This window comes from Petromyzon marinus, chromosome 39, assembly GCF_048934315.1.
Source record: "Petromyzon marinus isolate PM22_M1 ecotype Great Lakes invasive population chromosome 39, UKy_Petmar_22M1.pri1.0, whole genome shotgun sequence".
NCBI lineage: Eukaryota > Metazoa > Chordata > Hyperoartia > Petromyzontiformes > Petromyzontidae > Petromyzon > Petromyzon marinus.
Window position 1 is genome coordinate 16536072 of NC_133705.1, and position 17435 is coordinate 16553506.

Here is a 17435-nt window from a genome sequence, read left to right on the forward strand (position 1 = left end):
AACTTGCTAATGTGGCCGTGGCTCGCGTGATGGACTGTGGCATGTGGCTCATTTGGCTCGCTGCTCGCTCACGTGGGCTCGCGGTAACTCTCTGCGGTTCGTGTGACGCCAGAGGCTCGTGCGGCCGGACTGGCTCACGTGGATCATTGGGTCACGTGACTGACTGAAGGAGCACATGGCATCGGGAACAAAACGTAAACCGGAGACATGGGTTTGCCCGTCGAGGAGAGTAAGTGGGTTTGGGTAGGACACGTGATGGCGAGGAGAGATGATGGCAGGCAGATGGATGAGACTGATAATGGATGGCAGCCAAAGGAGAGAAGGACGACCACAGGGGTGATGGAGCGATGGGAAACTTTAACCCTTTCCCGCTCCGAGACGTCTGCAAGCCGCAGAGTGGGTTGGCGTTAATTTTATTTAGAGAGGCGTAGCGCCGTTGATTTTAAAGACGTTGTAGTCACCGTAGAGAACTGTAGTGACACGACCGCACTCGATGATAGCCGGAGCCAAACTGTGCCACACGCCCTCCCGCATGGCCTTGTGCCATGGTACGTCTTCTAACCTGGAGACGTACCGATAAAGTTATTTTATTTTCTCTTTTACGCTCACGTTGTCACGACGGAATCGGAAGGAAGACTAATGACGTACACGTGCGTCATGGGAATGTGACAATTCATCAGTGAGATGAATTATCGCAAGATGTGAGGATGCCTCCATCCAGGGGATGGGCTGTGGATGATGATGATGATGATATCGTGCAGCATACGAAACGTGACATTGAATAATAACGGAATGGTAGCGGCCAAGAAACGGAATGTGTCCGAGAAGATGCCGACAGAGGAGAAGGAGCAATAAAATCCGTTCACGTGCAGGTGCTGGGTAAATTATTACACCGCAGGATCGTCAGAGGTGGCGGAAGCTAATGGAGGCCTTTATCTAGTAGTGGATTGACCATGGCTGATCGTTATTGAGCGAAGGTAATTTTTTTATATATTAATGCATCTCATAATTACTAACAGTGGCATTTGTTATCATCATCATCACAGCACACTGATGGTGATGCGTTCCTTTTCTAGGCTGTGGGTAATTATCCACAATTTATCAGAATTTACTGACACCGAGCCAAATGAAGGCATTCTTAGGAGACCAGAGTTTTAGATTGAAAGGGTCACAGTAGCCATGCGTGGTGTAGCTGGCAAGTCCCTTCACGATTATCAGCAAAACAAACTTTATTCTCGATTTGGAAATTCGAGTTAACTTAAGACAACTCCGACGTGAATTAATTATTCAAGTTCTCCAGCATAGTACATGTCCCCAGGCCTGACGGTAAATCTACAATCTGTAAGGCGATCCGCTGCGTTTGGTTATTTTAAACCCGTTTAAGCGACAGTGTCGCTTGACCCAGGCTGGGCTGAGGAAGTCAGACAGACACTCCAAGCCAAAGATCCTGAACCATTGCTGCCACTCTCTCGGACTCGTTACACGCAGCAGCGCTGGCTCTGCCCTCTCTTAAAGCCCTCACGGAGCCCCGGGGCCGCCGTCAGCGAGGACGAAGCAGGCCGCCTCACGTACAGGAATACCTCGCGGGGGGAATTATTTTACTGAGGGCTCTTAAGGGACACGGTTCAATAAGGAAGAGCATTTTCCTTGTAATCTTAACAAGGCAGATGCCACTTCTGTAGTCGTTACGCACCATTGTGGCGTTTACTCATCAATCGCGACAGTGGACGAATGACGTTGAGTCACGTGAACAAAATAAAGTCTATGTTGTTTTAACCAGTGCGAGAAGTAAATATATCGGGATAGTCTTATTTGCAAGAATGGTGGGGAGCAGAAACGTGAGAAGGTATCAGAACCCGCAGCGTTGCCTGTCAGCAGCAGCAACCTGCTGTGCATGGTGGTCAGCCATCCATGCGCTATCCAGGCTCAAGCCTCCTACGCGTCAGAATGCTGACCGGATCGAGGGTGCACATCGGGTGTTTCGGTTCACGGGCGAAATGTTCATGACGGGCAACGGTCGCGTCTCTTTGTGACCTCCGTATACAGCGCTCGGCAGTAAGTTAGCGGCATCATGCGCCGGCCATAAAGAGCAGCGCGGATGCGCCTTCTGCCATAATCCCCGATGGAAACTCGACACAAAGCCACGCAATTCCAGCGGAATGCATTCTTTTGCAAATCCGCGCGTAATCTCGACAAAACGGAGCACTAATTGGGTTCAAAGCACAATGTCTCGGTTCTTCGTGGCGAGAGAGCTCTCGCTTTATTGTCGCGGGGCCAATTGTTGATGTGCCCTTTTAAAGGGGATTACATGTGGAGGACGTTGTGTGTGCCTACTCGCCGCTTGTCTTTGTCTCTCTCCGTGTTTGTCCTCGGTCTGCTTGGTGGAATTTACTCGTTTTGTTTCTCTCCATGGCGCGTATTTTCTAGGTCTGCGTTTTAACGAGAGCGAGGGAGAGCGGGAGCCCCTTGTGTGTAATTACTGGAGCACCAAATTGTCGGTGATTACCGTCACAGCGCTGGCGGGTGTGCACGTTGTAGCCACTGTGCCACTGTGGGCGCCTTTCGGTCAACTCTCACTCGTCACGTCGCACCGTGCACGGGACCACGTGACCGCAAATCTCCTATACCTCCGACGGATCCCAATGAAATCCTAGATCAACTATCGGATCACCTTCACTGTCTCCAAAGACTCGCCCCCTGCCTAACTCTCCCCTCTTCTCATCTCACTCTACTCCCCTCCATGCACTTTTCAATGTTTCACGTCCAGGCTCAAGACCTTCCTATTATCCTCTGATATATGACTGTCTGTCTCATTCATTAACAATATATGTATTTCGCATATATGCACCTACGTTTCGCCCGTGATCCACGTCCCCTCTGATGTGTACAGCAACTTCCGGTGTAGTTAAGCTTACTTACTCTGTAACTCCGAATTGTATCGTAATTGTCCAATCAAACATTAACGCATTCCATGCGTGGCAAGGAAGTGGCCCTTCACATCTCAAGGAGCCAATAGCTCACCTTTTAACCTTGCTGTCCACTCAGTCAGCTGATCTAATACAACGCACGCAGCCAACGCTCCTCGAGTGACATTGGCTGGTTTTGTGTTGCAGCTGCACGACGTGGGATTGCCCTTCCTATGGACTTGGACAAAAGATTAACCAAACAGCGACATGTTAATTTGTTATAATGTTGTAATATAAATTAGGTGGAATAAATATTTGTTTTTGGGAGCGTAAGTATGCTGCGCAAAGGTTCGTGTGTTGCTTCAACTGCTTTGGCACGTATGCCTAAACTAGAGATGAGGAATGCTGATGATGGATGGAGCGGTGGTGCAGTGGTTAGCGCACCGCGCCAAGAACCTGGTCACGGTTAGCATCAGTGGCGAGGGAAGTCTGAACTGGGTCTACCCCCCCTCCCTTTCCTTGAGGAACCCGCACTGACCCTGTGTGATCAAGTAAGGTCAGCCGCGGTGACTGGCACAGAGTAAGGAGGCCTTCTTCATCCAACAGATTTACAACGCCCTGTCGTTGTAAATCTGTGCAGCACAATCGAACGCAACCCTCCCGTGCCGCACGTCTACACCGCCCCAGCCGGAAATCCTTCACCCCGAACAACCTCGCGACGACACCTACCCACGCTGGCTGGCCTTCAGCAACGTAGTTTTGTGACGTCCTTGTCTGTTTGTTTGCTAACTTGGCAACTTATCAGACATCTCAACGAGTCCGCGTCTCTTTCTGCTAATGAGGGGGCAGGGGGGGGTAATGTGTGTGGGGGGGGTACCGGACGTTGGCGTGGCGACGGGAGAGCCGGGGGGGGGGGGCGTGCGTGGACAAAGGCACAGCGCAGTGACGCTTTGCGCCAGCGCGCATCAAACTTTAATGAGCGGCCCATGACTGGGCGGGCAGCGTCTCGTGCCTGGCTGCGGCGATTACCGCGGCCCGCCCGCGAGCGTGAGAGCGAGTGTGAGTGAGAGCATGTGAGAGCGAGTGTGAGAGCGTGTGTGAGTGAGTGTGAGTTAGAGAGTGTGAATGAGTGTAAGTGAGAGAGTGTGAGTGAGAGCGAGTGTGAGTGAGAGCGAGTGTGAGTGAGAGAGTGTGTCTGGCAAAACAACCCCCTACCTCCTCGCAGTGCCGGACGGGCAACTCTGTCGTGGACAGTGCTGTGGGGGGAGGGCCAATTCCGATTGGCTCCTCCATTCATGGCGTCTGTGACCACCACAGGGGCTAAACAGGGGCTCTGGACGGGTGCGAGGGGCTGGTAACCCCTCCACCTTCAAAAAAATACCACGAAACTATGACTTAAATATGTAACTAATAAACTTGTGCCGGAGGCCCCGGGGGGGCAGGCGTCTATGACGTCTCCTGGCCAAACCCCAATTGGCGGAGCCAGGAGATTGAATCTCTACCCTCGGGGCTCCTCCAGAAACAACGAAAAGCCACTTCGTTTGGCCATGTGGAATGTTCGAACGCTCACTGCGGAGGAGAGGCTGCCATTCCTCTGTCGGGAGCTGGACCGGTACCGCCTGGGTCTCTGTGGTATTCAGGAGGTCCGGTGGACCGGTTCTGGCTCCAGCCACCATGAGGGGTGGACAGTCCTCTACTCGGGGCAGCAGACTGTCAAACAACAGGGAGTGGCTCTTCTTTTGAACAAAAGAGTGAAAGGAGTGTGGGAGCATAGCGGTGCGGTGTGGGAAGCTGTAAGCCCTAGGCTACTTTGGGCTCGCCTTCCCATCAATCGGAGGCGAGGATTGGTGGTCGTGGTTACTTATGCCCCCACCGAAGACGAACATCCGTGGAGGGATGCAGGCAAAGCCGATGAGTCAGATGCCTTCTATGACCTGTCACAGGTGCTGGCTAAAGTGGCCCCTCGGGATAGAGTCATCTTGTTGGGTGACTTCAATGCCCGAGTTGGTCATGATGCTGGCACCTGGTCTGGAGTGATTGGAGGGCATGGGCCGGATCAGCTCAATAACAACGGTAGGAGGCTGCTAGATTTTTGTGCAGCCCATGGGCTTGAAATTACCAACACGCTGTTCCGGCATTGGCGCATCCACACAACATCATGGATGCATGCCGGGTCCAAGCAAGAACATCTGCTGGACTACATAGTGACGGACCAGCGGATGCGAGCCCATGTCCTTGACACCAGGACCTACCGTGGAGCTGATCTGCCCTCTAACCATCGAGTTGTCATCCGTAAGATGCGCCTGCCATTCTTCCGCTCCGGTGGTGGGTGTACACCCAGGACCCCATTCCAACCTAAAGTGGCCTGGTCTCAGTTATCTGATGAAAGTTGCAAGCGAGAAATTCATCATCGCCTGCGGCTGGGGTTGGCATCGTCCCCCACTCCTCCTGATGTCGAGGGTAAATGGGCGAGGTTTAGGACTGTGACTCATGCAGCTGCAATGGCTGCTTTGGGTACGCCGTCCAGACCTCCCCAGAGGCCCTGGCTGACAGAGGAGGTGTTCAGGATGGTTGAGAAAAAGCGACAGGCCCACTGTCATCGGCTACAGAATCCGACGTCAGAGAATGAGGAGGCTTTCCGCAGCCTTCGCTCGGAGGTTCGGAGAGCCGTGAGGCGCTGCAAGGATGGGTGGTGGTCGCGGGTTGCTGAGGAGATGGAGTCTGCCTCAGTGGCCCGCGATCACAAATCTATATTTAACTCCATCAAAAAAGTAACCGACAGCGCCACACCTATTACCATCATTAGGGGGAAAAAACGGTGATCCAATCTCTGACCCCCAGGAACAGGTTTGCAGATTTGCTGAGCATTTCTGTGAGGTCCTGGGGGAGGGAAAATCCCTCAGCCAGGAAAACATCGTGGCACAAAGTGAGGATGACCCTACTGAGGCTACGGTGCCTCAAATATTGGAAGAAGTCACCGCCTGTGAGTGGCTGGCTGAAGTGCCATCTGTTGAGGAAGTACTGAAGGCGATCCGGAGTCTGAGACCAGGAAAGGCAGCGGGCAGAGATGATCTTCCAAGCGAAATGCTGAGGGAGGGTGGCGTTTGTGCACAGACTGCCCTATATGACATCATAACAACAGTCTGGACCACTGGACGGGTTCCGCAGGATTGGAAGGATGCCCTGGTGGTCCCCCTCTTTAAGAAGGGGGACCGCACAGACTGTAACAACTACAGGGGCATCTCACTCCTCAGTGTGCCGGGAAAGGTCCTGGCAAGGATTATTCAACATCGCCTTGCCAGGCACTGCTGAGGAGAGGCTTGCGGAGCCCCAATGCGGTTTCAGGAAAGGGCGGTCCTGCACAGATGCCATATTTTATGTCCGTCTGCTACAGCAAAGGTGTAGGGAATTCCAGCAAGACCTACATCTCTGCTTTATTGACCTGGTCAAGGCCTATGATACCATCAGTAAGCCTGGGCTCTGGGTTGTTCTTCGTGCTTCGTGCTTTTGGAGTACCTGACCCTCTGCTCACGATCATTAAGGACCTTCATGATGGTGAGCGGGCCCGGGTAAAACTACGTGGCCGGGAGTCCGAGCCATTCCCTGTACACCTTTATGTGTGACAGGGATGTCCTCTGGCTCCCACATTATTTTACATCTATTTTGACCATGTAGTTCGTGAAGTCTTCAATAGCTGTACCGGGGGAATCTCCATATGGTATAGATATAATGGGAGGCTGATCGATGCCCGGGTGCGGTCAAGGGATGGCTCCCTATTGCTCAACCGCGTTATGTATGCCGATGATTTGGTAATAGCTGCTCATTCAGAGGAGGAGTTGGAGACGCTGCTGCTGAGACTGGAGCGTGCCACTAAGAGATGGGGCCTTACCATCAGCCCCACCAAAACTAAGCACCTGCCTGGGTATTTTGTACCATTGGACTTTACACCCCCACAACTCCCAATCGGTAATGGGGCAGTTGTGGAGAGAGTGGAGAGTTTCCCATACCTGGGCAGTGTGCTTATGACCGGCTCCAGTTTAACAGCAGAGGTCTCACTCATAATCAGTCGAGCGGCAATATCTTTTCATCGGTTGCGTAACGCTGTGTGGAAGCTACCTGGTCTGTCACTCCGCACTAAGCTTCAGGTCTTCTCGGCCACGGTCATTCCCTCCCTTCTCTACGCTTGCGAAACGTGGACCCCCCTAATGGAACATCTTCGCCGGTTAGAAATATTTAGGCTGGCCTGCCTACGATCCATCCTGGGTTTAACCAGGCTGGATTGTGTGAGGAGCTCACAAATCCTTGAAAGATCTTGGCAAGGTCCCATCGGTGTGCTCCTCCGGCGGGCAAGGCTGCGATGGCTGGGTCATGTAGCCCACATGCCCAGACACCGCATGCCGAAACAGCTTTTGTTCGGCCGGATCGAGGGGGCTAAACGGGCGCGGCACGGGCTAGAGAAGAGATGGAGTGATGTGGTACAGGAGGACGTGGAGCTGAGTGGACTTGCCGATGACTGGTACCAGCGGTGTCAAGATCGGCCTCTGTGGAGGAGGCTGGTGAGTATGCTACTGGGCAGTTGGAGGTAGTCGCCCTCCAACAACAACGGAGGGCGGAGGAGCGACGCTCACAACAACGAGCGGAGCGCCGGGTGGCTAAAGCACAGCAGGTTGGCACAGTAGGGGGCACAGGTGGTGCATCAGCCAGTCATCTCAGTCATCTCAGTCAGTCGACCCGTGGCACCTGGGTCTGCCCCATGACCTCCTGCCAGCGGGCGTTCGACACTTCACGTCGCCTCAAGGTGCACATGGCCTGGCACAAGCGTCGTGGTGACGTCACCGCCACTTAGTGGCGAATGGCGGTTGTTGTTGTGAATGAGAGCGTGTGAGTAAGAGCGAGTGTGAGTGAGTGAGAGCGAGTGAGAGAGTGAGTGAGAGAGTGAGTGAGAGCGAGTGTGAGTGAGAGAGTGAGTGAGAGCGAGTGTGAGTGAGAGAGTGAGTGAGAGCGAGTGTGAGTGAGAGAGTGTGAGTGAGTGTGAGTGAGAGCGTGTGAGTGAGAGAGTGTGAGTGTGAGAGTGTGAGTGTGACTGAGAGCGAGTGTGACAGTGACTGTGAGTGAGAGCGTGTGTGAGTGAGAGCGTTTGAGTGAGTGTGAGTAAGAGCGTGTGAGTGAATGAGTGTGAGTGAGAGAGTGTGCGTGAGTGTGAGAGCGTGTGAGTGTGACTGAGAATGATTGAGAGCGTGTGCCTAAGTGAGTGTGAGTAAGAGCATGTGAGTGAGTGTGAGTGAGAGAGTATGAGTAAGTGTGAGTGAGGGCGTGTGAGTGAGTGTGACTGAGAACGAGTGAGAGCGTGTGAGTGAGTGTGAGTGAGTGAGAGCGTGTGACTAAGTGAGTGTGAGTAAGAGCGTGTGAGTGAGTGTGAGTGAGAGCGTGTGAGTAAGTGTGAGTGAGAGCGTGTGAGTGAGTGTGACTGAGAATGAGTGAGAGCGTGTGAGTGAGTAAATGAGAGAGTATGAGTGAGTGAGAATGACTCAGCGTGTGAGCGAGTGTGAGCGTGTGAGTGAGCGAGTGTGAGTGAGCGTGAGAGCGAGATATGAGTGAGCGAGTGTGAGTAATCGAGTGTGACTGAGAGCGTGTGAGTGAGTGTGAGTGAGCATGAGAGCGAGTGTGAGTGTGACTGAGAGCGAGTGTGAGTGAGCGTGAGAGCGAGTGTGAGTGAGCGTGAGAGCGTGTGAGTGAGAGTGTGCGAGTGTGAGTGACTGAGAGCGAGTGTGCGTGAGTGTGACTGAGAGCGAGTGTGAGTGAGTGTGACTGAGAGTGAGTGTGAGTGAGTGTGACTGAGAGCGTGTGAGTGAGTGTGAGTGAGCATGAGAGCGAGTGTGAGTGAGTGTGACTGAGAGCGAGTGTGAGTGAGCGTGAGAGCGTGTGAGTGAGAGTGTGCGAGTGTGAGTGACTGAGAGTGAGTGTGAGTGAGTGTGACTGAGAGTGAGTGTGAGTGAGTGTGACTGAGAGTGAGTGTGAGTGAGCGTGAGAGCGTGTGAGAGTGTGCGAGTGTGAGTGACTGAGAGCGAGTGTGCGTGAGTGTGACTGAGAGTGAGTGTGAGTGAGTGTGACTGAGAGTGAGTGTGAGTGAGTGTGACTGAGAGTGAGTGTGAGTGAGCGTGAGAGCGTGTGAGAGTGTGCGAGTGTGAGTGACTGAGAGCGAGTGTGCGTGAGTGTGAGTGAGCGTGAGAGCGCCTCTTGCGAGCCCAGTGGTTGTTTAGTTTTTGTGACGCTCTCGACACGCGGCGTTGTAGCTTTAGACGCTGAATAGCAACGCCTCAGAGTTCGTTGGGAAGGTCTCTCATTTGTCATCGCTGTACTTTCAGGATTATTTTATTTGACATTCATTTTTGCGCACTTGCTTCTCAACAATTATGTATGTGTGTTCCACAGCCCACGACTTGTCGCAGCCTGGAGACAAAGAGCTTTATAGCTCATCGGATTCCTCCTGTAAAAATAAATATTCTGATTCTGATAGTTATTTGAATGGGTGAACACCAACCATGGCAGCTTGTTATGGAGTGTGGTGCTTTGTTGTGGGCAGCAGAGGACAGTGAAGCAATATCGATGCTTGTACTGTACTTCTATGCTCCCATGCTCTCTCCCCACCTTCAACCCATACTGACGAGCACGGTGAAGCATAGTCCAATATCTCGCGTGATCCACACCGCATGGGGAGAGCTTCATCCAGCAGTGGATTGCCCAATCGGGCCGCGCGTGTACATGCACAGAATCGGGAGGTGGCTAGGCGGTGGGATCGAGGTGCCGAGCTGGATCTCAACACATATCGGGCGAGGCGGGTGGGATAGAGCGTTGCCCCCTCTCCACCGTTAGATTTCGGGTGGCTGGACCAACTGGGACAAAACCGCAACCGACGACGCAGCACAGATTGCCCGTCGCGACACGCGGTTTGCGGACACGCCACTAGGCAGCCCCCAGCGAGAGATAGAACAGAAATCCGAGCCCCCTTTTGCGGAACTCTGAATTATTGAGCAGGATAGTGGCGGGTATAAATAGGCCGAGTGATGTGAGAGTGTTTCCACGGGTCTTCCCGTTACGAGCCGCCCCCGTCAAAGGGTTCCTGGCCGCGGTGGTTCTTGTCAACGGGGTTACGACGGCCCATCTGTCGCGACCCCTGCCTATGCATGGCGCGGTCCGCTCCGCTGCTGGATGGGGGCTGGGTGAGGACCCGTGCCCAAGCCGTGCGGGTCGTGCAGGGCTACCTGCCCGTACTGCGCAGCCGCTGGTCACGTGACTTGCCGAAGCCAAGGATCATAGATGTGGCAGCGTAGAAGTGCAGTACAATACTGCAGTTAGTTTTTGCTGCATTGCCCTCTGCTGCCCAGCTTGGAGCAACGCAGCAGCACGTTGCAGCCGGTTTGTTCACGGTGCCAACCCATCCAAGCACTCGCCAGCACTTGCGGAGCCGGGGGGGGGGGGGCCGGCACGTGCCCCCCCAATGATCCGATCGAAATCCCTCATTTCGATCGGATCATTGGGGTGTATTAGTAATAAATCGGCATTTTGCGACCCCCACTGCCACTGTGTAGCCTATTATTATGTGCCAGGGACTCTATAAGATGATAACTGGCAATAAGTAACGGCAAAGCAGTTATAAGTGACTCGCAGAATTGTGCGCAGTTGCGTATACAGAGGCCACGACTTCCCTGAAGGCATTCACCTTCAGCGAGCGCGATGCCGATCACACAACGCGGTTCGAATTCGACCCTCGATCGATTGCTGCGCCATCGCCGCGCCATCGCCGCACACGCGTTGAATAAAAAGCAAGGGACAAGTCCTTACTTACTAACAACTTCTTACTTACTAACAACTCCTTACTAACAACTCCTTACAAACAACTCCTTACTCACTAACAACTCCTTACTCACTAACAACTCCTTACTTACTAACAACTCCTTACTTACTAACAACTCCTTACTCACTAACAACTCCTTACTTACTAACAACTCCTTACTCACTAACAACTCCTTACTCACCAACAACTCCTTACTTACTAACAACTCCTTACTTACTGACAACACCTTACTCACTGACAACTCCTTACTTACTAACAACTCCTTACTTACTGACAACACCTTACTCACTAACAACTCCTTACTTACTAACAACTCCTTACTTACTAACAACTCCTTACTTACTAACAACTCCTTACTTACTAACAACTCCTTACTCACTAACAACTCCTTACTCACTAACAACTCCTTACTCACTGACAACTCCTTACTCACCAACAACTCCTTACTTACTAACAACTCCTTACTTACTAACAACTCCTATAATTAAATTTTGATCTAAAGCTTTCGTGACTGCAGTAATTCATATTCTTAGTTTTTTCGGTAAAGTCACGTGACTTTCGGTAAAGTCACGTGACTTTACCGAAAAAACTAAGAATATGAACTCCTATAATTTTTCATTGCTGGAGGGGTTGCCCCCTCTACCTGAAAATCCTGGCTCCACCATTGTTCGCTGGGTTCATCCCTGCTTAGCTGCCGGGGTCAAATGCGATCGGCCGCATTCCGGGCTGTCTTGTGTCATCGAATTTATATTTTTTTAAAATGTATCAGTAACTATTCTGTTGCACTGTGGAACACAAATTGCACGGTCAAACTTTGTGGCGGCTTTTGCGTTGATTTAACGTCGTGAATGCCTCGGATGTATTTCCACGTTCAATTCGTGCTCGAGTGCCGGGTTGGCATTTGCGTTGCTGCTGCTGTCGGAAGGCCGCGAGTGTCGAATGGTTTCCGCTTGGCCAGGACAGAGCGAGCAAAGTTGCCATCTGTTGGTGAAGTCACGCAACTGCATGATTTGCTATTCTCTGTATATAGTACGGTACAAGAAGTCCTCGCTTAACGTGTTAGATGCGTTCCTGAAAAGTGCCACGTTGATCGAAAAATGATTTCCCCGTTGTAATGTAGTGTCTACAGGAGCTGCGCAGACAAACTTCGCACGCCGCTGAGGAGCGCTCCTCTAATGTACCCGGCACGTAGCGGTGCGTGGAATCGTTGATTCGATTGGACTTTTATGTTCACAGTACGTGGTGGAATTGTGCACGTAAAAATTGCCGACTCTCAATTCATATCATCGTTGTCATCGTCATCATCAGCCGTGATCAATCCACCACTAGATGAAGGCCTTCCTCGGCCACCGCAACCTCTCACGATCCTCTGATGACAACAAGCCACCCAGCACCTGCAAAGGAACTGACCTCACAACTCCACTTTCTTGGTGGATGTTCCATTTGGACACGTTCCATTCCTTGGCTTGCCACTCCATTCTTACTCTTGACCACCTTCCATCGTCCGGCTCAGCCCTCGGACCTCCGACCCATCAAGCCACCTCGTTTGTCATGGTTACAGTAAAACTTGTTTTTTTAATGTAACCGAACCTTTGTGCACACACACACACACGCGCACGCACACACCCACACGCGCACACCCACACGCGCACGCGCACACACACACACGCGCACACACCCATGCGCGCACACCCACACGCGCACACACGCACACACACCCACCCACACACACACCCGCACACACACGCGCACACACACATGAACACACCCACACATCCACACGCGCACACACACACCCACACGTGCACACACACACCCACACGCACACACACACACACGCGCACACACACACGCACACACGCGCACACACACACGAACACACACACACCCACACGTGCACACACACACCCACACGTGCACACACACACCCACACGCGCACACACGCGCACACCCACGCAGGACGCTGAACAGCCGCACGGGTGCGGGAGCGACGCCGCTCTACCTGGCGTGCCAGGAGGGCCACCTCGACTGTCTGCAGTACCTGGCGACGGAGTGCGGCGCCGAGACGAGCGCGCGGGCCAGCGACGGCATGACGGCCATGCACGCCGCCGCGCAGATGGGACACGCCACGGTCATCGTGTGGCTGGTGCGGCGCTCCCCGGCGGGGCGTGGGGGGGCAGAGCGAGGAGAGGGACGCAAGAGACGCACGTGGGAGGTCTTGGGTAGGGTGGGCCCCGCTAGGGTGGGCCCTGACAGGGTGGTGTGGCCGGCAGAGTGGGCCCTAGTTGGGTTGGCCCAGTAGGGTGTCTCTGGTAGGGTGGGTCTGGGTAGGGTGGGCCCTGACAGGGTGGACCTTGGTAGAGTGGACCGGTAGGTTGGGCCCTAGTTTGGTGGGTCTGGTAGGGTGGGCCCTGACAGTGTGGGCCCTGACAGTGTGGGCCCTGACAGTGTGGGTCCTGACAGGGTGGGTCCTGACAGAGTGGGCCGGGTAGGTTGGACCCTGACACTTGCACCCACACAATGGCAGGCTGGACTGGTAATGCAATTGTTTACATTTTAATGGATTCTTGAAAATGAAAATGGGAAAGCAAAACTGAAAATTGTCCAAAAGGAACGTGGAGATGTCCATGCTTCGAATTAGACTGCGAGGTATGGACTATGGAACATACGCAAGTTAAATACACCGTGGTGGCTGGTAAGACTAGCATGTGGGCTTGGGCAGGATAGGTTAATCAACGTGGGAATTCAGAAAACAACAGGGAAGCATTGTAGATGTCATTATAAAGGAGCAGTTACGATGGTGGGGGAGGGGGGGTGACCAAGACAAGAATTGTAGTGACACCCTCTGAGAGGAGTACTTGAAAGATTCCACCCAAAGCGAACAAAATACCAAAAGGCCAGGCGGTGGCGTGATGAGAATGCTCAGGTGATCCTTGAAGGATGCGTGTTGACTGTTACAAGGAGGCAAAGCCAAAAGATGAGATTGCGAGCAGGCCTCGGAGGCCCCTTTCCTTCGCGTGGTGGGGGTTTGACCAGCGGCGCCCACGTGCGTTCACGTCGAGGTTGGCGAGTGAGCCGCTGATCGACGCGGGCAGTGGCGTCGCCACGTGGTCCGTGGTTTGAGATGGGTGACCGCAAGGTGCATTGTGCAGTTTTTGCAACAGCTGCAAGACCCACGAGAGAGCAAGAAAGCGATGGCGGGGTGTGTTGGCAGCAACAGCATCGGTTGTGGCCGCCTCCTGACCTTAACAGCATTGCGCAATCGTCTCCATCGCAGCCAAATCGTACTTCGCATAAAATCGTGAAATCTTTCCGCCCCCCCCCCCCCCGCTGCGTCCGCCCTCCTCTCCGAACCTCTCCGCAACCGCCACGCCTCCCCGCCGCAGGTGAGCTCCACGGCGCTGCGTCTGAGCGACACGGACGCCGACGGCGCCACGGCCATGCACTTCGCGGCGAGCCGGGGCCACGGCACGGTGCTGAGCTGGCTGCTGCTGCACGGCGGGGAGCCGACGCGCGACGCCTGGGGCGGCACGCCGCTGCACGACGCCGCCGAGAACGGTCACCTGCAGGTAGCGGCGGCCGAGGACGGTGCCGTCTGGTTTCGTGGCTCGTCGAGGACGCGCGAAGCACCACCACGCCAACACCACCACCACCACGCCAACACCACCACCACGCCAACACCACCACCACCACCACGCCAACACCACCACCACGCCAACACCAACACCACGCCAACGCCACCACCACGCCAACGCCACCACCACGCCAACGCCACCACCACGCCAACACCACCACCTCGCCAACACCACCACGCCAACACCACCACCACGCCAACACCACCACCACGCCACCACCACCACGCCAACGCCACCACCACGCCAACACCACCACCACCACGCCAACGCCACCACCACGCCAACACCACCACCACGCCAACACCACCACCACGCCAATATCACCACCACGCCAACGCCACCACCACGCCAACGCCACCACCTCGCCAACGCCACCACCACGCCAACGTCACCACCACGCCAACACCACCACCTCGCCAACACCACCACCACGCCAACACCACCACCACGCCACCACCACCACGCCAACGCCACCACCACGCCAACGCCACCACCACCACGCCAACGCCACCACCACGCCAACGCCACGACTACGCCAACGCCGGGCGCCCTCGCGGCAGCGGCGGGTTTTGGCTCCTCCGTCGCGCAGAGATGGTTGCCGCATCGCGCTCTGTCAGATGCGCTTCTGCGGCCGTCTGGAACGCTCTTCGGAAGCCAATGGAGCTATGCACTGTTGAGTCTAGATTGAAAACGAATTTCATTCGAACTGCTTTTTGTGTTTTCGCTTGTTTCCCTTCCCCCGCACCTCCGCTTCGCACGGCTGGCTGCTTACTGTGCGAAAGAAGTTCAACATCCATACACATGCGTGTTCATTCAACATCCATACACATGTGTGTTCATTCAACATCCATACACATGCGTGTTCATTCAACATCCATACACATGTGTGTTCATTCAACATCCATACACGTGTGTTCATTCAACATCCATACACATGTGTGTTCATTCAACATCCATACACATGCGTGTTCATTCAACATCCATACACGTGTGTTCATTCAACATCCATACACATGTGTGTTCATTCAACATCCATACACATGCGTGTTCATTCAACATCCATACACATGTGTGTTCATTCAACATCCATACACATGTGTGTTCATTCAACATCCATACACATGTGTGTTCATTCAACATCCAAACACATGCGTGTTCTTTCAACATCCATACACATGTGTGTTCATTCAACATCCATACACATGTGTGTTCATTCAACATCCATACACATGTGTATTCATTCAACATCCATACACATGTGTGTTCATTCAACATCCATACACATGTGTGTTCATTCAACATCCATATACATGCGTGTTCATTCAACATCCATACACATGCGTGTTCATTCAACATCCATACACATGCGTGTTCATTCAACATCCATTCACATGTGTGTTCATTCAAAATCCATACACATGCGTGTTCATTCAACATCCATACACATGTGTGTTCATTCAACATCCATACACATGTGTGTTCATTCAACATCCATACACATGTGTGTTCATTCAACATCCATACACATGTGTGTTCATTCAACATCCATACACATGTGTGTTCATTCAACATCCATACACATGCGTGTTCATTCAACATCCATTCACATGTGTGTTCATTCAACATCCATACACATGTGTGTTCATTCAACATCCATACACATGTGTGTTCATTCAACATCCATACACATGTGTGTTCATTCAACATCCATACACATGTGTGTTCATTCAACATCCATACACATGTGTGTTCATTCAACATCCATACACATGTGTGTTCATTCAACATCCATACACATGCGTGTTCATTCAACATCCATACACATGCGTGTTCATTCAACATCCATACACATACGTGTTCATTCAACATCCATTCACATGCGTGTTCATTCAACATCCATACACATGTGTGTTCATTCAACATCCATACACATGTGTGTTCATTCAACATCCATACACATGTGTGTTCATTCAACATCCATACACATGTGTGTTCATTCAACATCCATACACATGTGTGTTCATTCAACATCCATACACATGTGTGTTCATTCAACATCCATACACATGCGTGTTCATTCAACATCTATACACATGTGTGTTCATTCAACATCCATACACATGTGTGTTCATTCAACATCCATACACATGCGTGTTCATTCAACATCCATTCACATGTGTGTTCATTCAACATCCATACACATGTGTGTTCATTCAACATCCATACACATGTGTGTTCATTCAACATCCATACACATGCGTGTTCATTCAACATCCATACACATGTGTGTTCATTCAACATCCATACACATGTGTGTTCATTCAACATCCATACACATGTGTGTTCATTCAACATCCATACACATGCGTGTTCATTCAACATCCATACACATGCGTGTTCATTTAACATCCATACACATGCGTGTTCATTCAACATCCATACACATGCGTGTTCATTCAACATCCATACACATGCGTGTTCATTCAACATCCATACACATGTGTGTTCATTCAACATCCATACACATGTGTGTTCATTCAACATCCATACACACGTGTGTTCATTCAACATCCATACACACGCGTGTTCATTCAACATCCATACACATGCGTGTTCATTCAACATCCATACACATGCGTGTTCATTCAACATCCATACACATGCGTGTTCATTCAACATCCATACACATGTGTGTTCATTCAACATCCATACACATGTGTGTTCATTCAACATCCATACACATGTGTGTTCATTCAACATCCATACACATGCGTGTTCATTCAACATCCATACACACTCGTGTTCGGTCATCATCTTCTGGGTGCATTCCTGCTCCCTGCACACGTGTCTCACCCATCATGACCCGCGCTCACTGATTTCTCCCGAAACGATGAACTTACACATTCCATTCCGAACTTCCAAGTTGCTCACCCTATCCTCCTCCACCCTGCACGTGTTCCCTCACCTATCGCAACCTCCTCTTACGAATGACATCTATAAGCTCTCTACTGACACCTTCCATTGCGAGCTTCAAAATA

General features: G+C 52.2%; 1 protein-coding gene across 1 annotated transcript in view; it reads left to right on the top strand.

Moving 5' to 3' along the window:
- ESPN (espin) overlaps positions 1-17435 on the top strand; it is a 72432-nt gene that overhangs the window by 15382 nt on the left and 39615 nt on the right. Inside the window, exons 3-4 of the mRNA XM_076072794.1 lie at positions 12722-12908; positions 14149-14331. Coding sequence (XP_075928909.1) covers positions 12722-12908; positions 14149-14331 — 370 coding nt within the window. The remainder of the gene's footprint in view (positions 1-12721; positions 12909-14148; positions 14332-17435) is intronic.